Source organism: Lolium rigidum, chromosome 5, assembly GCF_022539505.1.
Source record: "Lolium rigidum isolate FL_2022 chromosome 5, APGP_CSIRO_Lrig_0.1, whole genome shotgun sequence".
NCBI lineage: Eukaryota > Viridiplantae > Streptophyta > Magnoliopsida > Poales > Poaceae > Lolium > Lolium rigidum.
Genome location: NC_061512.1, coordinates 237,345,288 through 237,368,583, shown reverse-complemented (window position 1 = coordinate 237,368,583; position 23,296 = coordinate 237,345,288). Strand labels below are relative to the sequence as shown.

General features: G+C 48.4%; 2 protein-coding genes across 3 annotated transcripts; one reads left to right on the top strand and one right to left on the bottom strand.

The window, feature by feature from the left end:
• The first annotated feature begins 506 nt into the window (after positions 1-506).
• LOC124652949 (pentatricopeptide repeat-containing protein At3g24000, mitochondrial-like) lies at positions 507-2,063 on the top strand. Its single transcript, XM_047191998.1, has one exon. It carries the CDS (start codon positions 507-509, stop codon positions 1,902-1,904), a length of 1,398 nt encoding a protein of 465 aa, XP_047047954.1. The 3' UTR covers positions 1,905-2,063.
• Positions 2,064-3,996: 1,933 nt separating this feature from the next.
• On the bottom strand, positions 3,997-9,211 carry LOC124652950 (squamosa promoter-binding-like protein 18). Of its 2 annotated transcripts, none has more exons than XM_047191999.1 (3): positions 8,559-9,211; positions 5,443-5,573; positions 3,997-4,913 (listed from the first exon to the last, which is right to left on the bottom strand). In XM_047191999.1, exons 1-3 carry the CDS (start codon positions 9,035-9,037, stop codon positions 4,204-4,206), a joined length of 1,320 nt encoding a protein of 439 aa, XP_047047955.1. In that variant the 5' UTR covers positions 9,038-9,211; the 3' UTR covers positions 3,997-4,203. The 2 variants fall into 2 exon arrangements, with proteins under 2 accessions (XP_047047955.1, XP_047047956.1); XM_047192000.1 differs by having other exon boundaries at positions 3,997-4,895.
• Between the last annotated feature and the right edge of the window lie 14,085 nt (positions 9,212-23,296).

Sequence of the window (23,296 nt, the reverse complement as noted above, 5' to 3'; positions counted from 1 at the left end):
AGTTGGGCTGCCTAACCGAGTCAAGGCACTCAAACAGCCATGGAGTAAAAGATTCTCAAAAAAAATGGTGTAAAAAACCAGCAAGCTGCGTCTTCTCGGGCGCCGGCAGCGACACGCACGCGGCACGCCCCGCACGAGCGCCGTAAGTTGCCCGCCGCTCCCCGGACGGCGAACCCGCCCGCCCGTCCGCGAGGCGACGCCGCGACGGCATCATGCGCCACATGCGAACGCCACGGGGCTTCGTCCAGCTCCTCGCCGGCGCCAAGGTGCCGCCGAGCCGGTCCGCCGCGGGGCAGTTCCACGCGGCGTCCACCAAGCTCGGCTTCGCGGCCAACGTCTTCGCCGGCACCGCCCTGCTCAACCTGTACTGCCGCTCCCGCTGCCTGCGCGAGGCCCAGCAGCTGTTCGACGAAATGCCCGAGAAGACCGGCGTCACCTGGAGCTCGGTCATCTACGGCCACGCGCGGTCCCGTGAGCCCGGACTGGCCGTGGAGGCGTTCGGACGCATGGTGCGGGCAGGCGTCTCCCCCACCGCGTCAGCCATGTCCAGCGTCCTGGTCGCCTGCGCGACGATGGAGGACGCCCCGGGTGTCGGAGCGATGCTGCACGGCGTCGCCCTCAAGTGCGGCGTCTGCTGTAGCAGCGTCATCGTAGGAACAGCGTTGGTGGACATGTATGCCAAATGCCGTGATGTGTCAGCTGCCCGGCGGGTTCTCGAGGAGATGGACGAGAAGAACGTGGCTACTTTCACAGCGCTTGTCAGCGGGTTCGCCTCAGCGAGAAAACCTCTTGACGCCATGGTGCTGGTAAGGGAGATGCAACAGTACGGGGTAGCACCGAACGTGATGACGTACAGCAGCCTTCTTGGCTCGTTCGCGAGACCTGAGGACCTAGATCATGGCAGGCAAGCGCATTGCGCAGTGGTAAAGACGGGTCTCGAGCGCAATCCGTATGTCTTGTCCACTCTTCTGACCATGTACTCCAAGTGTGTCAGCTTAGAAGATTTCAGGAAGGTGCAGACGGCTGTTTCATGTCAGGACCAGGTATCACTCAATTCCGTGATCTCGGGACTCTCCTCTTTGGGAAGAGGCGACGAGACGTTTCACCAGTTCATGGCGATGAGAAGGAATGGCGCTGACACAGATGTGTTCACCTTTACCAGCATGCTCAAGGCTATAGGTAACTCATCCTCATTGCTAGAAGGAAGACAAGTCCATGCTCTGATCCTCAAAACAGGACATGAATCCGATGTCAATGTCCAGAACGGTTTGATCTCCATGTACGCCAGACACGGCGAGATAGGAGAATCCACTGATGTTTTCGCCTTCGTTGGAGCGCCCGACCTGGTTTCCTGGAACTCTCTTCTGTCAGGGTATGCTCAGCATGGGTATGGGCAAGAGGTGGTTCAGGTGTTTGAACAGATGAGGAGACTGAATGTTCAGCCAGACCACACAACCTTCTTGTTGGTGCTCACAGCTTGCAGCCGCGTCGGTCTGGTCGATAAAGGGTTAGAGTACTTCAACCTGATGAAAACTGATGGGTTTCTCGCAGGGGCAAGGCAAGAGCACTACGCGTGCATTGTCGATCTTCTTGGTCGAGCTGGCCATCTCCAAGAAGCTGAGTCTTTGGTCCATGACATGCCCATAGAACCCGGTGTGTCGGTGTACAGAGCTCTGCTTAGCGCCTGCCAGATCCACGGCAACCTCGAGATCGCGATCCGGGTGTCGGCACACCTTATCGAGCTCTACCCTCATGACTCGTCTGCTCATGTTCAGTTATCGAAGGCCTTTGCTGGCGATGGGCACTGGGGTAATGCCGCTGAAGTCAGGGAGGCCATGGCTGGGAAAGGGATAGTGAAGAACCCTGCCTGGAGCTGTGTCGAGAACCAGATGCAGGTTGCATAAGAAGGTTGACATTGCATGATTCATGTTGTTTAGCAAAACAATTTGCCTTTGCTGGCCTGGAGTGTGACTTAATGGTCGCTCATAAATCTGATGAACCCCTGAACCGTTTTGGAGAACAGATATCTCATTGCTTGCTGTATTTATGCATAAGGACACAAATCATTGCCTTCACACAAAGTTAACTTAATGGTAAACATCACAGCATAGTAATAATTGTAGCGAAGTGACAAAAGATTCTGACATTTTAAGGATTTGTGCTAATGGGACCAAGACCATCAGGACCCAAATCTTAAGAAACAGGTCAGTACATCGGCACCTTACTTGTTTATAGGAAATCAGTGCCTTTGCTTGTTTCTAGAGAAATCAGCACCTTTGTGCTGCTGCGGCTGCTCTCTGTCATCTTCAGGTACTGTTGGAGGTTGTTGCAATGGATGATGTGGGTTAACGCATGCTCTAGTGTAGATAGTATGGATTGGGAGATAGAGATAGGGTCACTTTTCTTTTGAATATATGATGGATTATTGCATGTTGTAGTCAATTCTTGCTGAGGTGCTGATCCTAGAGTATTTTGATTTCTTGGATATTTTCCTTGAAATCACCTTACAAAATTGTAGCTGTCAAGTTGCATCTCCTGAAGAAAGTCTAGAAATTATATACAAAGTCTGAGCTCAGCACTAGTAGACATTGTGAGAAGAATTCATACTCGACCCCATTACATTCTTAGCAAATTCTCTTGTTACTTAGTTCACTATCAAATCTGTATGCATAAAATATAGCTTGTTATATCCTGCAAAATTTGCCAATTTCTGAAACTGATACTACCAAGTCAAAATGTCTGTTCTGTTTCCACGGATCTTTGCTATTGCATATGTTATTTAATATATTGAGATAGTATTACACCAGATGGCTACATCTTCAACCGTGCTAGCTCTTAATTTAATAGCTGACATATAGGCACTATGGTGAAATACCAACACCTGTAAACAGTATAGAATATGAATGTGCAGGCCTACAATAATGTAACCACTATCTGCAGACAGCTCCAGTAGATTTTCAGAGACCATGGTTCTAGAAAAATAGCTATGGCCTATTAAACAGCTAGCTTATGACAATCTATATATTAGTTTTTTAGAAGAGGGCGACTGCTTCTTAGTTTTTGGCTCAGATCAGCTCACCTGACAATGAAGAACCGCAAACTGCATTTAAGAACAGATTGTTGTTCACAAATTGAAGTATTTTGTTCTATTCTTTGCTCAGTTGCTATGTAGCTTTAGTATTTGTAACATTTTCTCTATATGTGAAAGGAATAAAGTAAAGGCTGAGCTCCTTTAATGTGTTCTTGCTTGAGATACACAGCTTGTGCAAAAAAAAGTCACATGTACTCTCTTTGCCACTTTGTTTCTACTCCAGATGAGTAGTGACTAAATTGCAATTTTTTCTTGGCATCTCATATAAAATAACCAGTAGGACTAAATTGCTTTTGCTATAAATCTTCTCTTTATAACATTTACCTGTACGGCCTCATTGTCTGACCTGAACAGAGAATTATTATTTTTTGCTAGCGAGAATGATTTTTTGTTAAATATGTTGCTGAATTTCATTTTTCTGCTTGTTGATCATTTAAGTGTGAGGCATCAGCATACTTGTTGACACTAGTTTTCTTATTCTTGTTCTTATGGATGATCACTAATTGATTCGACATTGATTTTTTCAGTGTTTTCTAGGCTTACATTGACTAGTTGCAGTCGCCGCCTCGGTGGCCCGCGCTCATCCCCCACCATTGCAACTTGTCCTCCTCAACGCAGGCAATCGCCTGCCGCCACGTCACCACACCCTCCCACCACGCCAAGCTCGTCCGCTGGCAAGTGCTTCATCCAGCCACATAGAGGGAGTAGGAGGAGGATGAAATATTTTGAGACCATAGTATCACTACTACTGCATGCTTAGGTGCTGATGAACCAGGACTACTTCATGCTTCTTCCTTGAACCAGTATGATCAAATTCATTTGCTCAAACAAATAGCCAACAGTCATGGGCTCGTGCCACTCAACTGAGGTATGTAAAAAAGATGAACTCAAGGCAGACAAACCCGGAAGTATCTGAAAGAGATTTGCTTCTGAATCATGCAAGGTTTATTAACTCTGATGATGCCGAGAGACAAATTCAAGATACACAAAGATGAAAAAAGAGAAGGAATGAACACTGAGCAAATGGGACACCTGATCACTAGAAGAAAAGGCCACAGCTAGCTACTGACAAAAGAACCCAAGAACAGCTTCTGATGTTACACTGAAGATTACTACTGCCACGAGAACTGCAGGGACGGCGACGTGCCATCTGAGGAGCCTTCGGCGCCGATGTGGAAGATCCCGTGGCAGTTCATCTCGTTGTCGTTCGAGCTTGGGACGAGGTGGGCGGTGTTGTTGAGCTGCTCGCTCCCCATGCTGGGGAAGGCGAACCCAGAGCCGTTGGAGGCCTGGGAGCAGGCGAACCAGGAGGAGGAGCTGCTCCCGAAGTGCTGCAGGTTGGGAACGAGGTGCTGCTGGGCGGCCACGGCGGAGGGGACGTGCTCGGTGGGGCGGACCATCCGGCTGACGTCGACGATGCTGGAGGAGTTGGCAGAGGATGACAGAAGAGAGAGAGCACAATCAGAGTCGAGCATGTTGTGCGTCAGCCGTCCGTCTGAGAACATCTTGTTGCTGCTGCTGCTCTCGGGCGGCGGCAGTGGAGCAACAGCGGCCTTCAGGAGAGGCTGGCAAACGGGGATCTCGAGGGTCGCTGCCGCGCCTGTGCTGAAACTCAGTTGGTCTCCTTCGTGGAGGAAGGGGAAGCGCCGGCCTTCTTTCGAGTATGACGATGACATGGAGCCCGTGAAGTTATGCCTGTTGCTTACGGCCTGATGGGTGTAGTATGGGTTGGCGTCCTCGGTTTTGATGATACCTGACCAGCTTGGCTCTGGCCTTGGTGCAGGGAACGACCCAAACCTTGTCCCTGCGTTTGAAAACAAAGCTAAATGGCCGTCATGAAACAAGCGCGAGATTGCTACTCAGTTATAACAATGTAAAGCATTGAAATGCAAATGCAATCAGTCAGTTGATTTGAATTCTCACTTACAACAATGTAAACATTAGAAATGCAGCATTGTGCAATCAGCTAGATATTATGCTTATTATCGCTTACCCAGGAGAAAATATGTCCCAAGTAAATTGTAAAACCTTAGATTTATAGGCTAGATGTACATAAAACTACAGCCTACAGCTTAGCAGGAGCATTTTGTGTGACGGCTTACTTTTATTTGAACACGCCTTAAGTGTGTCATTTTCATTAAGAAAGCGAATAAGGTAGCTCGAACAACCAAAATATACAAAAGGGAGAAAACGACTGTCCTCAGTTTGGTGAGGGTTTGCATTTGAATTAATCAGGTTGTAAATAAAATTTATGGGTCTAGCTAGAAGAGCTTGCTATAAAATTTGTACATCTCAGTTATGTCAAAGTATCAGTCAAAAGGCTAACAAGAAAAGTTAGACAAGAAAAATACCTTGATGGGTTGTCATGAAGCTCCCAGAATTCATGCTATCAACCTGTGGCTTCCTGCGGCGTCGGTTGTGCCCATCGAGGCGCTTTCTACAACTCCGCTTAGCCTCGTCAAACTCCACGAGTAAGTGAAACCTACAGAAACATAAGTTCATGATAAGAAACATAAAAAAGTTTAAGTGAAAAGGAGTCTATAAGAGCTAGCCATTTAAGAATGGTAATAATCAGTACCACGCTTAGTGGCATACTGCCACTTTTAATGACACGGTAAATTATTATTCTAGCAAGAAGAGAGAAACTCATAGTACACTTGAAGATGTTGGACATAAGAGTTTGCACAACCTTGATAATTGATATAAGAAAATAAAGGTAACTCTAGGTTGCTTGTCACTCTAACAATACAGGCAAGTGCTACAATGACATGATATCATGATCAAATATGTCAATAATTAAGTATGGCATACAAGATCAGAGAGAATTGCATGCAAGTGCACCACCTTTATGCTTAAAGCATGCATGATATTCTAGGAGAAACAACGTAGGTTATCCACTCAAGACCATCACTATAGATCTTAATGCACTTGTCTGATATAATTAAGGAACATGGATAATTAAAAGCTACTCCGTACATGGGACTAACAGGCCACTCAACGTAACAGAAAAATCCAAATATTTAGTTGCTCCATATTAAAATGGCCACGCGGAATGATCTTAATGTATTTGTCTGATATAGTAATTAAGGAACATGAATAATTAAAAGCTACATCGGACGAACATGCCACTCAACCTAACAGCTCCAAATATTTAGCTACTCCATATTAAAATGGCCACACAGATTCCCTGAGGAAACAGTACACAAGCTGGACCATTCAGATTTCAGTGCGTCAGTTAAACAATTTGAGTGCATGGGGCTTCAGTTCATAAAGTTCTACACTGGGCCTGTAAAGCGCAGAAAATTAGTGCAACTCCTGTTGTACATTTGGACCACGGTATTGGTTCCAACACGTATATATGGCACTATGGCACCAGCCTGTTGGAACACTGATAAAGTCTGCCAAGCAGTATGCTGATCCAAATTTTGCCCCACTGAGTAAGCAATCATTGGAAATACCTCCCACTTCATATAAAATTTCTAGGAGAACAAGACCAAATGATTGATTGACAATTTTGTATAGTTTCAACCATAATTGCAAACGATATTAGTTAGTTGGTAACTATGGATCAGCAATACCACAAACTCAACTGAAATAGTAAAGTTTTCAGCTCAAATAAACCTAAAAGTATTTCAACTCAACTGAACTAGAAAAGTTTTCAGCTCAAATAAACCTAAAAAGATTTCAACTCAACTGAACCTACAAGGATTTCAGCTCCGTAAAATTGTGAATAAACCTGAAAAAATGTACGGTAAAAACATCTGAATTATCAAGCACCACATTTGCTCAGAGAGTATAAATTCCATTATCCGACAAATATATCTCTTTTTTCGTGGAGTAAAATTGTAGCGGAAGATCAATCAGACATAATACAAAATATAGGATTTACAGAAAGTTCAGAAGTTAAAATGAAAATGTTTCTATGGGCAAAAATTCCAAAAGAAACAAATACATGAATAGTCTGGCTAGAAAGGGATGATCATACTAAGAACCACTGTTTTTCTTCGGTTCAATAATCGAACAACAAGGTTTTTGTTAGTCTCTGGAAAAGACATGAGTTAGATTTTGGAAGTTAAACGTAGCTTTTAGCGAGCGTCAACCTTAAGTGCAGGTTAACCTAATAATTCAGCTAACTGATGAGTAGTACAATCATTCTAAAGAGTCCCTAGAGAATCGGCTCCACACAAAATGCAATGTGTGGAATGTATTTAGCAACGATGTTTCAAATACATGCTTTAGTGGTCCCAGTATCACATATGAGAAAACAACGCTAGAAACATGAAGCAATCAGGGAAGATGTGGTAGGCCAGTTTCTGCCAAGAAATAAATAAAGCAGGTCATGTGTTCAGCAACATCTTTAAGGATGAATAGTCCCACACAACAAATACTGGTGCACACAAGAATCCACGAGGAAAGTGAAACAATTCTTATGGATCTGGTTTACCAATACAGCAAGGGAAGGAGATTATGTCAGGGGTGGGGCTTACCATTCAGGGCATACACCCAGACCCTGAGAGTAAAAATTTATTGATTCTGAAGTACCTATGGTTAACCATGGATAAATAGATATGCTTCTGAACTCCCTGTTTGCTTGCTATTTTTTAGCGGGGATTCCACAGTAGAGCACAGAAGAAAGAGCCACTTTTATTTGCCAGAATAAAAAGTAACTTCTTTGTCAATGTAAAAAGACGCAGAAAATCTAGTTCATTTAATCATTTTTCAAATTCAAACCAGAACAATGGGGAAAAAAGGGACAATCCAAGGGCAAGTTTGAACATGTAGCAGGCTAATCATAAAAGAGACTGCCCCACCTGATGTTTGGCACATGGAGTGCATGCATCAGCCACTTTTCACTGGTAATAATTCACACCTATGGGTTAGAAAGTTACTAGTACAAAAGTAGGAAAAGAGGAGTGATATAATTCAGGTATACAGGTTGCCAAAGTTAAGGGTAGTAGCAGGTAAATAAAAAGCTTGGGGGTACATCCATATGTAAAGACTGAAAAGTTAATGCCAGATAAAGGTAAAGCTGTGTATCCTTGAAACAAGACAGGGAGATACGCATACTCATCTAATCCAGTATCAGCAGTGTTTGAGATGTGAAAAGAGCTGATTTGAGGCAAGAGAAAGGCAAAGCCAGGGTTCTAAGAAAGAAAGAACTGGTTTGGCCTATATTCACTTTTAACAAAGGGAATAATGAGCAGTAAAAAGAAAATGGTGTGGAAGAAATGACTTGACGGCAATCGTCTGTCGGTTGTTTGGACCGGCCGATTTCCCATTGCCGCAATTCGAGCAATGGTCTTTTGGCAAATCACAATCAAATCAATGCGAGGGCGGCGCCGATTAGGAAACTTGAAAGTGATGTGGCGGATGAGCTAAATTGAGCATGTGCGGGTGGAGAATGATTTGTTGATATGAGATGGAATTGCAGAATTTGGTGCATGGTGGTGAAGTATGTGTTTGTTACCTGCTGCACTGCTGGCAGAAGCGCATCTCCCGGCCGGCGACGACGACGAGGGGCGTCTTGGAGTGCGCCTCGCAGACCTTGTGCCGGCGGTGGTAGTCGCGGCACCTGCTGAGGTCGGCCTTGCAGCCGTCCACGGCGCACGACGGGCAGTGGCCGCTGCCGCCGGCCCCCGGGCGCGGGCGCTTCAGCGGGCTGGCGGACGGCACGACCGCCGCAGCTGCCGCGGCCGACACCGGCACGACCGGGCCACCCCTCGCCGCCGGCTCCTTCATCGCGCCGCCGTTCGGCGCCGCGCCGAACTCCCCCAGCCCGCCGAGCTTGAGGTCGACGGAGCACTCGGGCCGGCTCGGCGGGCCGCGCGCCGCGGTCACAATGCTCGAGGCGGGCACCGCGGGCGCGGGGGCGGCGATGGCGGGCACCGCGTCGTGCTCCAGCTCGGCCAGGTCCCAAGAAACGGGCATCTTGAGATCCCAATCCATGGAAGTCGCGACGCCACAGAGCTTCTTGGCCACACCGTACCACCACGGACACAGAGCTTTCTGTTTCTCACAGGGTCAGGTCACTGCTCGCCCGTTTGTCGTCTCCCCCGGCCGGTCGCTCTCACGCCACAGGCATGCCGCGACGCGCGACGAGGGCGGCAACCAGCTAGCTAGCGACCAAGAATCATTGCATGGTGACCACCATGAGCGCGCGCGCACACACACACGGGAAGAGCGCGCGCGAGTGCACCAGATGAGCAGGGAGCAAGCGCAGAGCGGGCAGCTTATCTTGATAGGGATGAGAGAGTGAAGGTAGCTAGCTGGGTAGTGGAGGAATGGGGGCAGCACACGGACGCGCGCATGCAACACAACAAAAATACCGAGGGACTGGAGCTGGACTGGGGGAGCAGTCAGTACTTGCTCACAGAGGCAAGTGCAGGTGTGGGCGATGGAGCAGGGACAGCCATGGAGATGGAGGGGCTAGTGGGTATAGTGGTAGGCAGGGGAGGAGGAGAAGGGGTAGTATAGCATTTTTCTTTTTCTTTTCTTGTTTGTTGTATTGGGCTATTGGTTGTTTGCTAGAAGCCACTCATCTTCATCAAAACCCTGACAGGGATTCTAAAGCAGGAACAATGAATGGGGAAGGGGCCCTCTCAGCCTCAGTGCCATGTTCATCCTTTAACACCAGCATGGAAGCCTTGTGCTGCAATTATTGGAGGGTGAGAGGTTTGGGTTGCTTGGGGCTTGGGCACTTGGAGGGAACTCTTTTTCTTACCACATCACTTTTTTAGGGCTCCAACAAAAAGTGAAAAGAAAAATATGATATTGAGTTTTAGCAACTAATCTTACTACTAGTTAGCGGTTTTGCTTAATTAGCCCCACGAAAATGACACAACATTTCTCAAGATTCTTCAACAAATGCAACTTTCATTGGCTGCATTGCCGTTTTTTCGAAAAATGGAAATTGCACTGGCTTTTCTTAAATCTGCAACATTCGGATTGGCGTACATCGAATCAACCCATAGTTTTGCCGATGTTGAGTGCTGATTGTGTGTGGACGTTTGGTTCGTATTTGATTGTTAGCTGTCAAGGCTAGAAGGTATGGTGTTGTTGGCCCTGTTCTCTTCGACTAGCATGCCTAGTTGTGTTTGGCAATGGCGGTCTTCTTGTTCAAGGCATTGTTTGGAGACTACTATGATCAGCTCTCTTCGAGTTGAAAATCGATTATATCTGGTATTCAATGGTTGGATCAGATGACAATGGTGCACACATCTTTCCTCTCCAAGAGGCATTACCTTTGGAGAACATTTTTCGCGCCCCGAGTGTTTGCCAAGCATGCTGGTAGATATCCATGATTGCCTAGTGAGTGTGATGATTTGATATTGCATCACATTTAATTTGACTGTAATGCCACTACTTTTTTTTGTATTTTCTTCTTGCAAGAACTTGAACATACATGTGCATTCTTGATATCCAACCTACCTCTTCATAAGTACATACTATGTTGTTTCAATATCATATGCGCTTAATATTAGCTTGAAATTAATAAATTATGTATATAAAAAATGGTGATAAAAAAGTACTAGTGATGTAAAAGGACTTAGTATCTTACGCGGTGTTTTGTGATGAACCATGACACCACATGCCAGCGAGACAATGGTGAACATGCTATTTTCCGAGCAGAAAATATCCAGTTTTTTCTTACTACGCAATAATGTTTCTTAATGGATTAATACTGTTTTACATTATGATTACTTATTGTCTATTTTTTAGGGAAGTCATTGTCTATATGAGTGTGTAATTAAATTAAGCCTAGTTGATACATACTGTGATGTTGAGGGAGTCAGAGGAATATGGTTTCAATATCCTAGAAAGTAGACCTCCCGTAGGACTAGGATAGTTTGGAAGGCAAGGCTAGTTTTTTCCTTTGACAAATCTGGCCATGTGTTCATACGGTGGATCGTGACTGAGCTTAGCATGACGAATTTGTGACTGCAAACATACAACGACATGCAGTTTTGTATCGCATGCCGTGTTGTTATTTTCGTTTACGACTTTGCAAGTTTGATTCCTACTGTAATTTAGCTGAACAGTTCACGGTGAAATTGTTTCACAAGACTCCTACCTGAACCGATAAATTACTTTTCAGGAGGAGGAAACGACACCAGTTTAATACTGGAGTACTAAACTATTGTTCACATCGTCCTAAACTAACTACGCGTATTTAATTCTGGATTGTGCGTAGACCACACGATTCCTGACTTCTATAAAAAATTCTCTGAGGAAACTTGCACTTGCACCATATTTATTTAAATCTCCCACCCAAGATATGCTCTCTCTAGGCCCTGATCCAGTTTGATCTGAAAAAACAGTAGCCGATGGTCCAATTATCCATCACAAGTACATAATTTATTCATTTTTAAATACCATATCAGTTAACACTCTCGCCACATGAGGCACTTCACCAACATGAGATTTGTGGTTTTATATACCAAAATCAAAACCATAATATACCAGAAAAAACAATATTGTAAAGTGTTTGGATGCTTGCTTGATTGGAAGGGGCCGGGGGCTGTGGGAACCTGATCTGTGGCTCTCAATGCCATGATATGCATGGGCTGGTTTGCTTGTTTCTTTGCTCCTTTTAGGTGCTCTTGACGTGTTGTGGAGAGTGGATTGCAGAGGATAAGGAGCTCTACAGAGGGGAGAAATTCGGACGTGAGATGATAGGTGAAAGATTGCACTAACATGATAGGTGAAAGATTGCACTATCGTGATAGGCCACCTTGTAGCTGTAGTCCCTAAATTTGCAAAAGACGCATTGCGTGAAGAATGATTGATTGGAAAAAGTTCTACCCCTACCACCGAGGGCATATCGTGTCTTTTATATTCTTGTGGAGTTGTGGTGCACTTGTGCACAGAAACACCCACCAAAAAATTGTTGATGGTTGGTTTCTAAAATATGGACACAACATAGATGTGTCCTTGCATAAAATTTCAAATCCAAATTATCAAACAGCACTGTGTCATCGCATATATAGAGATGACACTAGTAGGAAAACCCTTATAGGCGAAGCTTAGTTCTGTGGCGCACCGTTTTTGGTGCGCCACAGAAACTTATTTTGTGGCGCACGAAGCTCGGTGCGCCACAGAAATAAGCTTAATTTTGTGGCGCCACTGCTAAACCGTGCGCCACAAAAACTTAGTGGGCCCCACACCCTGTCACCCCCAATCATTGGTTTTACAATTTCTATAGGCGCACAAACCTCGGTGCGCCACGAAATAACTTCTTCGTGGCGCACGGCGACGGTGCGCCACAAAAATAAGGTATTCACGTAGCGCACCGTATTCGTGCGCCACGTAGATAAGTTGTTCCGTGGCGCACTGCGGTCGGTGCGCCGACGAAATAAGCTATGTCCGTAGCGCGACTGTGGTTGGTGCGCCACGGAATTAGCGAACCAGATCTACAAAAGTGAGCAACCTCCCACCTACCACACTACACAAGCCATTCTTCTTCCTCCATCTAGCTCGTCCCCCCTTCTCTCTCATACCATTTTGACTCCACTTTTCACTTGCTTGGGTATTTATTACACTTACTTTGGTTGATACTTAATTGGAGTTGAGGAGAAGGCTCTCCATACTCTCTCCTCCTCTCGAAGTCATCGATCGCGGTCTCGTCTCGGTATCGAATCTAGAAGGTGAGTAGTTGGAGGAGACATACATATGCTTGGAGGAGACATGCATATGCTTGTAGATCTTGTGTGGCCGTCGTGTGTATGGATGCTTGTTGCAGTGTGAAGCGCTTGTGTGTGTGCCGGTGTGGTGCATGGATGTTTGCCGAAATGTTGATTCATTTCCGTTTCGGCAAGTTTTGCACTACCCATATGTCCTACTTTGAGGAGAGGTCATGCCGAATTTTTCCACTCCATGTAATACCTTGAGGAGAGGTACGGCCCATGCATGTGTGTGCATTTGGTGCGGTTCTAATTTCTGTTCTATGTATACCATTTGCGGGCAAGCATGGTTCTCTCGATGAGTTCCGCTCGAATCTCTAGATACAAGATAGACGCGAAGGAGGACATGATTCGGAACAATAGGCGCCGGATAAGATGTCCGTGTCGATCATGCAAACTCGAGCGCTGGATCAACCCCGATTCCGGACAACCGGAGGAGCACTCGCCGAGGCGCGGTTTCATGCAAGACAACCAGGCGCGGCCGGCCCCATCAAATGGTGCGCATGAAGACCATGTCGAGCGAGACGACTATCATCATGAAGAAGACTATCATCATGCCGACGGGGACTATCATCATGAAGAAGAAGTCGACGGAGAAGATCATCATGAAGAAGAAGATGCCGGCGGAGAACATCATCATGATGAAGAAGAAGATTCCGGCGCGACCACGCTAATTTCGGCCTTGCGGGACTCTCATGTTCAAGATCTGCTCCTCCAGGAGACGAGCAACGATAGAGTTGCGGCTAGAGAGAGAGCCAAGGCTGTCGCAAATGGAGAAAGACGGGATGACTCCGATCTTTCCCGGGTGTCGTCCGCAGGATACGCGCTTGCATGTAACGCTTGATTACCTGCGGATGAAGACGCAGAACAAGTGGACCGATTCCAGCTTCGGCAAGAGCTTAAAATTCCGGCACGATCGTCTCCCGGAGGGGAACACATTGCCAAGTAGTACCGAGGAGGCCAAGAAAGTCGTGTGTCCCCTTGACCTACCGCACGAAAAATACCACGCCTGCATTAATGATTGTGTGATTTATAGGTGCGAGTACAAGGACGAGAACCACATGTCCGGTGTGTGGCCACGGACGGTACAAGGTTGGGAACAAGAAGGTACCTCGAAAGGTGGTATGGTACTTTCCTATCACTCCCCGTACGCAGCGGTATTTCGTGGACCCTAAGGAAGCAAAGCTCATGCAATGGCACGAGGAAAGGCGAAGCCCGAAGAAGATCCGGAGATGGGCTATATGTCGACACACCCTTCGGACGCCGGACGGTGGCAAACATTGGACATCGCCTTCCCTAGGTTCGGGCGACGCAAGGAACATCAGGCCGGGTATGAGCACCGATGGACTCAATCCGTTCGGCAACCGGAGTAGCACGCATAGCACCCGGCCGTGTTTGTATGGCCTTACAACCTACCCCCGTGGCTGTGCACCAAGCAAAGGTACATACACCGAGTATTCTCATTCGGGGGCCGAAACAACCAGGTGTCGACATGCATTTGTATCTCGGGCTGCCGAAAGAGGAGTTAGACACGTTGTGGAAGACGCCACCCCGTACGTGGGACGCCTACACTAGAACTTATTTCGATATGAGAGCCGCGTTGATCACGACGGTCACGGACTATCCCGGTTACGCATATGTATCCGCCCGGGTGGGCCACGGATTCAACGGCCGTGTGAAGTGCATGGACGATACCCCGCATCTACAACTACCAAGGGATCCCGGGTCCTCGAAAACCGTCTACCCGGGTGCTCGAAGGTGGCTTCGCTTGGATCACCCGTGGAGAAAACGCGGTGATCCGTTCAATGGTAAAGATGAGCCCGATGGACCCCCACGCCCGAGGAGCGGCGCAGAAATCGATGATCTTCGAAAAATTGGAAGGAGTGCCCAGCGCCGGGAAAGAAGCGACCGAAGCCGAGCCGCTGCTCGGTGTATGGAAAGCGAGGTACTGTTTTCCACGACTTGGAGTACCGGAAGGTCCTCCACACGCCCCACAGCCTCGATGTCATGCACATTACGAAGAACGTTACCGAGAGTCCGCTTGGCACTCTTTGCAACTCGGAGAAGTCCAAGGATGGACCGAAAGCAAGATACGATCTTAAACATTTTGGCATCGGGAAAGATCTTCAAGCCCCGATACCGACGATGATGATGATGATGATGATGATGATCGGACGGAAGGGACTCAACGTCTCCGTAAAAGGGCTAAGAAGAACGCGGTGCAGCTTCCCGCTGCTCGCTTCACAACGAGTCCGGAGGAGCTCGAGCGAGTTTTCAGGTGCCTCCTAGGAGTGAAAGTTCCTCACGGTTACTCGGGGAATATAAGCGAGATATCTGGACGTAGCGAAGAAGAGGTTCACCGGGATGAAGTCTCACGATTGCCACGTGCTAATGACGCGAGATACTTCCCGTTGCGATCCGAGGCATAATGGACGAGCACGTCCGTGATACGCTGTTTGGCCTATGCAACTTTTTGACGTTATCACCAGGAAGTCGATCGGCGTGAGGCAGCTCAAGATGCTACGAGGATGAGATCGTGGTGATACTATGTGAGCTCGAGATTTACTTCCCGCCTGCATTCCGTGATATATGCGTCCATCTCCTTCTCCATGTCGTTGAAGACATCAAGCAGCTCGGCCCAACGTTCCTCCACAACATGATGCCTTTCGAAAGGCGGAACGGTGTCATGAAAGGATACGTTCGCAATAGGGCCCGTCCGGACGCAAGCATGGCCAAGGGGTTTCTAACCTACGAGTGCATCTCCTTCTCGCCGAATTATCTAAGCACCGAGGACGACGAGGATCATGTTGGTCTACCACCCGGGACGCACCTCGGGAGGCTCGCCGGAGTCGGTCACCGCGAGGGCTACCGCTCGGTCCATGTCGGCATTGAAAATCGACGCGACGACTTTGACAGGGGCTCACCGGGTCGCGCTACAACACTTAAAACTGACCGAACCTTTCGTGCAAGAGCACAAAAGCATGGTCGAGCAGAATTACATCGATATGGGCCGGCCGAGGAAGATGGGAGACGTAACCAAAAAGCACAACTCCAGCTTCACGCGTTGGTTCAAGCAAACTCAACCGGTTGAAGCACGGAGAAATACGCCTTCTACCGAAGATGAAAAACTCATATACACCTTATCACAGGGACCCGCGCATAACGTAAGGACCTATCGAGGGTACGACATCAACGGTTACAGATTCTACACCGAGGAAAAGGACAGAAATAGTGAAAATCAAAACTCGAGGAGTAACTATGCTCGTCATACGCCGATGACGAGACTAATGTCAAGGAAAGATTTTTTGGAAGGATCGAGGAGATATGGGAGCTCAATTACTCGTGGAGAGACGGTGCCAATGTTTCGTGTGAGATGGGCCAAGAAGGTCGAAAAAGAAGGCCGATATTTCACAACCATGGTTATACCCGATGCAAAATCGAAGAACGCATCCGCGAAAAATGAGCCATGGGTACTCGGTAGCCAAGTTGACCAATGCTTCTTCATCACCGATCCGTCGAGGCCTAGCCGTGTTGTCGTGAGGAGGGGCAAGAGGAGCATCATAGGAATGCAAGGAGACGCCAACGAGGAAGACTTGGACAAGAACGGTGACCCGAAGATGGAGGAGGAATTCGACGAGCACTTCGACATGCCTACTACTAGTAAAGTAAGAAGGAAGACCTCCCTACCCTCTAAAGGTTGTCCATTCACGCGAAGAAATCTCAAGGTGGCCGGTATAAAGTATTCAACCGCCAACAACCGAAAGGGCAAGAAGATTGCGAAGAGACGGCGCTAGAGCTCGGAGCCGGGACGAAGAAGATCTTTTTTTGGTGTATGTGTGTGTGACAAGTACATGCATGTGTGTGTGAGAGAGACAAGAACATGTGTGTGTGAGACAAGTAATTTGTAATTGAAAATCTCTAGTAATTATTATTAAATGTTGTGTTGTTTCTTGAAAATGTAACAAAAAACATTTTTAAAAAGGGAAAAAGTAGGGGCAACCGGGGTTCGAACCTGGGTTACCCAAGCCTACCAGATGGGCTTAACCATCGGGCTAATGCTGTGTTTCCGACGAACACGACATTAGCCCAGCTTGTTTACCAAGTCGTAAGTACGTGGCGCACCTAGTACGCATGCGCCATAGAATTCCTTAATTCTCGTGGCGCATGTCCCGCTTGGTGCGCCACGGAATTAAGGAATTCTATGGCGCATGCACAACTAGGTGCGCCACGAATTTACCGACTTGGTGAAATGAGCGGTTCGCTCTTCCCCCATCTCTCTCTTCCCCACTCCCCACACTAGCGGCTTCTTCCCACACCCTAGCGCAACCACCGCCGCCACCAAGCGCCGCTGCCGCCGAGGAGGAGGAGGAAGGGGACCGCCACGCCGCCGCCGAGCGGGACGCCCAACCCCGAGCCGCCGCCGCAGATCAAGGAGGAGGAGGACCGCCACGCCGCCGCCGAGGACGTACCCGAGAAGGAGGCCGCCGCACATCGAGGAGGAGGAGGCCGCTGCACCTCGAGGAGGAAGAGGAGAGGCCACCGTCGTCGCTACCGTCACCATCGGTGAGCTTCCCTCTCTCCTTCCCTCCACCTTCCCCCTCCCCTCTTCCCTCCCCTCTCCCCTTCCCTCCACCTTCCCCCTCCCGGCTAGGGTTCCCGCTAGTTAGGGTTCATTGGAGTTCATAGTCTCTGTTTGCAAATTGAAATGCTTTAGGGTTCCCGCTAGTTAGGGCGAATTCTCATGCTCATGCTCATGCTCACTAGAGATTTTAAAATGCTACCGGTTGCAAATAAAGATTTTGAAATAAAGATTCTCGCAATATTGTGGTCAAATGGAACGAAACAAGGGACAAAGCAACATGATTGATCCATCTATCAAATGCCTAATGCAAATGCAAATGAAAATGCCTAATGCTACTTGCAAATGAAGTAGGTACTTGGTTGATATAGCAATAAGTAGTATTTTTTAAATGAACAACCATATTGCAATTATCAAGTGCATGATTATGCCAATACTATTTAGTGTGTTACGGTAATTAAACCAAGTGCATGCTTGCCATAAACTGCTATTGCTTATTGGTGCTGCTGTGGGCATGCTGATGCTCATAACAATAATGAAATGAAAAAATGCTTGCTCATGCTCATGCTTGCCATAAATTGCTACTGGTTCAAATTGCTTGTGATAGCAGCTTTTGTTTTCTTTATTCATTGCTTGCTGTTTGTTTTTTGGGTGAGCTGGATGCTCGCTTTATGAGTGACTAGTAATAAGTAAATGACTTATGTTGCTCATGTTGCTCTCTCGGTTAATAAAATGAAATTGCATCATGCCGCTCTCGGTTTGAAACTAATTTTTTGGTTGAAAATGAATGCGGTAGGAAATGCAAAATGAAATGGTAAGCAATTTATATAGTTGGTTTAGTTGGTTTAGATGAAATGCAAAATGCAGTAGCTAGCTAGGTTCATTTAGTTGATTTATGTTGGTTTAGATGAAATGGAAAATGCAGGTAGCTTGGTTCATATATAGTTGCTGCTATATTAACTTTACTTCGCTTCCTTTTGGTCAAATGCATGCTACTGATCCAGTGGTACATAAAAAATTGGAATGCTATTTAATTATATCTCGGAATAATAGCATTTTCATTTGAAGTCACATGTTGGCGTAGCTACTTGGTTGGCTTGCTCTATAAGCTTGTATGCTTGTTTATGCTCTATAATGCTACTAGTACATGAAATGCTACTACTATTTGAATTCATTTAATGTACTCTGGTTTTTGTAGTGCTCCGGGTTGTGTAGTGCTCTAGATTTGTAGTGCTCCGGTGGTAGTGCTCCGGGTGGTAGTGCTCCAGATTTGTAGTGCTCCGGGTGGTAGTCATTGTTGTTGTACTGCTCCAACAGAGTTTATGTTGGCTTTTGTTTGATGTATTGTAGATGGGCAAGTTTGTATGGTCGATATATGGTGGATATTTTTGCGGGGATTTCATTGAGTTGCCCATTTCTCCCGAAGCGTTGATTAACTTCCGTTTCGGTTGAGAAATGGGCACTCCTACGTAGAAAAATTAGCAAAAGTCATGCCGAATTTTCTGGTTGACTTTTGTACTAACTTGTTGCCTCTTTTTAATGAAGTGCAAATAAACATGTCGGGCAACACTTCTAAGCCCAGGAGCCGTAACGATGAAGCGAGAGAGGCCAACAAGGACTTCGGGAGGGCTACGAGCAGCCCCGAAGGCCGCCGCCGAGTCGCCCGACGATGAGGAAGAGGGCCGGGACGCCGCCTCCGAGGGAGAGGGCCGGGACACCGCCTCCGAGGGAGAGGGCCGGGGGCCGCCGCCGACACCGGCGACGATGACGATACCCGGGACGATGCCGCCCGGACCGGTGAAGAGACGGCCGGTGAAGAGAACGCGGCCAACCGCACGGAAGGTGATAGCGGCGGCAACCCTCGGGAGGGTAAGAAGAAGAGGACGGCGAGGAGGGCAAGGAGGGATCGGAGGCCGCAAGTGCTCGCCAACGTCACCGATCATTTCACGGTAGTCTCCGAAAGTGGCCTACCCTTGGAGCCTTCGTGGGTTGCCAAAGGGTACGGCATGCAACTAGGGTGCATCGTCCGTGAAACCGTGCCGATCCTAACTCGGGACCTCGAAGCAAGGAGAACGAGGCTATCGTCCAATCCCTCCTCCGAAGCTTCACCAACGATACACGTTCCCGGAGCCGTTAAATAAGAAGGTGGACTCTTTAGCTCTCACGAAGATGAGCACCGCCTTGAGCAGGCTGGAAGAACCGGGCTGAAGGGAAAGATCGAGGCCGGTGAAAGCCGGGAGAGGATAAGTAGCAAAGACCCGTCGCTCTCCTTAGAAGACTTTAATGCATTCAAGTCTTACTTACAGAGTGACGCTCGTTAAAAAATGGACCGCCCGGGGAAGAAAATGCGGGATTTGAACTTAGGGACCCACCATTGCGGAAGCGGCGGTTACCGAGGAAAACAGCCCACTTGGGACAAGGAGGATGCCGAGATGGTACGTCCGGGGAAAGAAAACCCCCGGCACAAAATCCAGGATGAACAGGCTAGGAACTTTGTCCGGTCCCGCTACTACTTAGACTGGAAGACGGGGGAATTTATTACGGATCACGAAGACGTGAAGGGTTTCGAGAAGTACCTGGTAAGGATAGTTCTATATTATTTCGCTCATCTTATTAGGCAATGAAGCCAAATGGGCTAACCTTAAGTTCCTTTGTCTAAAGGATGAAGAGTTGACGAAGGCCGGCCCGTCGTCCCGGGGTCGACGGAACCGTGGGACACGCCTTTCAACAGGGCGATGAACAAGTACAAGGAGAGGGAGCCAGACAAGCCACCGACGTCGGCTGGCCGTGTGTCCGGCTTTGGCACAAGTATGAAGCTATCCGAGTACTACGGATCGGATGCCAAGACGAGAAAGTTGGAGAGGAGGTCATCGGCTAAGGATAAATCCGAGGTTCGAGGAGCTGAAGAAGAAGGTGGAGTCACTAGAGAAGCTGGTGGCCGAAAAGCCCGTGGAGAACACGGAGATGATGAACAAGTTATTGGACGAGAAGATCCGGCAGATCATCCCCCCTGGGTTGATTGAGGGGTTAGCTGCTTGGAATGCGGGAGGTCAAGTGGGGCCGATACATGTGCCCAGCCTTAGCGGCAGCAACTCAAGCTTCCACGTGTCGCCGACGGTGCCGCTCCACCCGACGCCGGCGTCGGGGCTCCACCAGACGCCGCCGCAGCTCCAACCGCCGCCGCAGCTCCAACTGGTCGCATCGACGCCCCCAACCGCCGCCCTTGTATCGACAGTAGCCGAGATCGACGCCATCAAGGAGGTAAACTCATTAGTTACTCCTTCGCGTCATCTTCTTTAACTATATATGCCTTTCGTGACTCGCCATCTCACGATGCCCAACATGGCGCCCCGACTCGGGATGAACAATGCATATTTCGCAAACGGTGGAGCCCGGCGGCAAGTTGGTGGAAGTTGCTAGCGGCTTTGTCATGGCTTCCCGCGTTATGCACGGCGCTACATTGACGGAAGACGTGGCGAAGGTCAAGTTGGTAATGGTAGTGCCGGAGTACCGCTACGCCATCCCCCCTTTCAACCTCCGGGCGCGAGAAGAAGGCGAGGTTTTGTCCCTTGGGGATTGCACCTCATGGCTTATGAAATGGCCGAAGAACCAGATTCGTCGCGGGGGGTCTTCCGAGTTGTAAGAGAAGCACCGGCGCCACCTCCCCTATCATCCGGCCCAAGATCGCCAACGCCGACGACACCCTTAAGGAAACGGCGGTCGCCGCCCCCACTACCCCGAAGGAACCGACGGTCGCCGCCGCCACCCGGAAGGAACCGACGATCGCCGTCACCACCGTACGCCACAAACAGTTGTTGGGAGCGCTACCGCAACGACCGCCTACTAGACGCACGGTACGCCAAGCGGCGGCATCGCAACCGCCACCACCTAAGGTCCAGGACATGGCGCCACTTGATGGCAATGATGTAGATGATGATGATGACATCGATGCCTACATCAACACTGGCGCCTGCAGCCAAGATATGTACATGCCTCCTATGGATGAACAAGCCTTCCGCACACACGGCGATCAACTTAGTCGTCCCCCTACGGTCACGAAGCGGCGCTCGGTCTTCACGGGTCTTTCTCAAGACACTCCTCCGGAGGCTAGCAATCCAGCTCAAGTCAAGCCTCGCTACCGTTTTCAGCCCTAACACGCTGCGTAAGACGATCATCGGGGATCCACCCAAATCAACCCCAAGCAACCTCGAAGCACCACCAAGCACCCGAAGCACCACCATCGGCACCACAAGCACCCCCGATAGGTCAAGTGAAGAAGGGAAGGAAGAGAGGAGCCAAGAAGGGCGCATCTTCGAGCCAGCCTGCTCCTAAGAGGATCCGGGCCGACGACATGGTACCACCTACACCGGATGGCTTGCCCCGGTGTCATGAAGCCGGTAAACCTATACCGCCTCCGGACATGGAACACCTCGCAAGTGGACAAATGCTCCCTTTGCAGCACTCTATTCATTATCAAGAGAGCGTCCTTCTTAAAGAAAAGGATCCAAATTACCCGGTGTTCTCGGTCAAGGTGCCGTCCAACCAGAACTTCGTCAATGAAGACCCCGCGGATATCTTCTTCATAGCGTTCGAGGACGTCTTCAATCTATTTCACTCGAAACGGCTCGACTATAACTTGGTCCGCCTATACGCGATTAATCTTCGGATGAAGATCAACAGAGAGAGACCCCGCCACATCGCGGTAGCGGATCCCTACTACATGCGCGATAGCCAGCTCCGGGACGGCTCAAGGACACGGACCAAGGCGGTGCGGTACCTCCGAACTTCATGCTCATGCACAAAGAGAGCAACACCATTCTTCTCGCCTGTCTTTCCCGAGTAAGTACACATCCGCTCACGGCCGTCGTAACTTATGCTTTCTTATATATTTCTTCCATTGCCGATCATTTCCAACATTCCATTTCAATTGCATGTGTTGAGCGAGGGACAAATACCGCACACTCATCATCCTAGATCCAAAGTGGTCACTAGCCCAAGATTTCGACTCGTCGAGTACGACGACGAAGAAAGACTACACGAGAATAAGGGGTGTTCTCGATGAGGCTATCCTTGGCTACTCCAAAAGTGGAGGCACCTTCGACAAGAATGGGCAACATATCGGGCCGGACACTAAAAAGATCGGGTTCAAGCACGTGATCAACTTCCCTTGTATCAAGCAGCCAGCTGGCAGCATTAAGGAGGCCTTCTATGTCCTCCATCACCTTAAAGGGTTTGTCGAGGATGCGAGAGATGATGTCTCCGCCACCTAGTAAGCGAGACCCCATTAAAATGTCGGGGAAATCAGTGATGATGATCTTAGAGAAGACTTCCATCGCATCCAAGTAAAGCTCTCGGAAATTATCTTACAAGATGTATCCAACGGATCGGGGCTCTTACACGTAGCCAGAGCGTTGCCTAAGAGGGATATCGAAGAACGCCTACATAAGCAGGGTGATGGAAGGACGTGGACGACGAAGGACTTGTACAAGCCGTTCCCGGAGCCGCTCAAGAAGACGTCTCGTTGACCGAGGCCGGTGTGCCTAGCATTACTTTGAATCGATAGACAATTTGCACCGTGTTGTAAACTAAACTTGCTTAATTTGCTCGAAACGGTGGTCGTCGTTGTTGGACTTCAGTTACTATTGTAGTCATTATCGTTGAACCATATTACTTATGTGATACCGATGCTATATTTCTTTTAGGTTTATTATTATTTCCTTGCTTTAATTCTTGTGAATATGTATGCATGTGAACCCTCTAACTCTTTCCATTGCGTTATATACTAATATGCCTTGTGTCCATAGAGATGACGTACTACGTCGTGTTCGAGGGGAGGGTTCCGGGAGTGTACGAGGAGTGGGAGGAGTGCAAGAAACAGTGCACAAGTTCAGCGGCAAGCTGCTACAAAGGGTACCCGACTAGACACGAGGCGGTTGCCAAGTGGAG

Bases quoted from the DNA above. Each gene is read 5' to 3' on its own strand.
- LOC124652949 (XM_047191998.1), top strand. From the start codon at position 507: ATGGTGCGGGCAGGCGTCTCCCCCACCGCGTCAGCCATGTCCAGCGTC.
- LOC124652950 (XM_047191999.1), bottom strand. From the start codon at position 9,037: ATGGATTGGGATCTCAAGATGCCCGTTTCTTGGGACCTGGCCGAGCTG. The intron at 5,574-8,558 runs GTAACAAACACA...ATGTTTCTGTAG, and splicing joins TTCTGCCAGCAGTGCAGCAG to GTTTCACTTACTCGTGGAGT. The intron at 4,914-5,442 runs GTATTTTTCTTG...ACGGCCATTTAG, and splicing joins CTTCATGACAACCCATCAAG to CTTTGTTTTCAAACGCAGGG.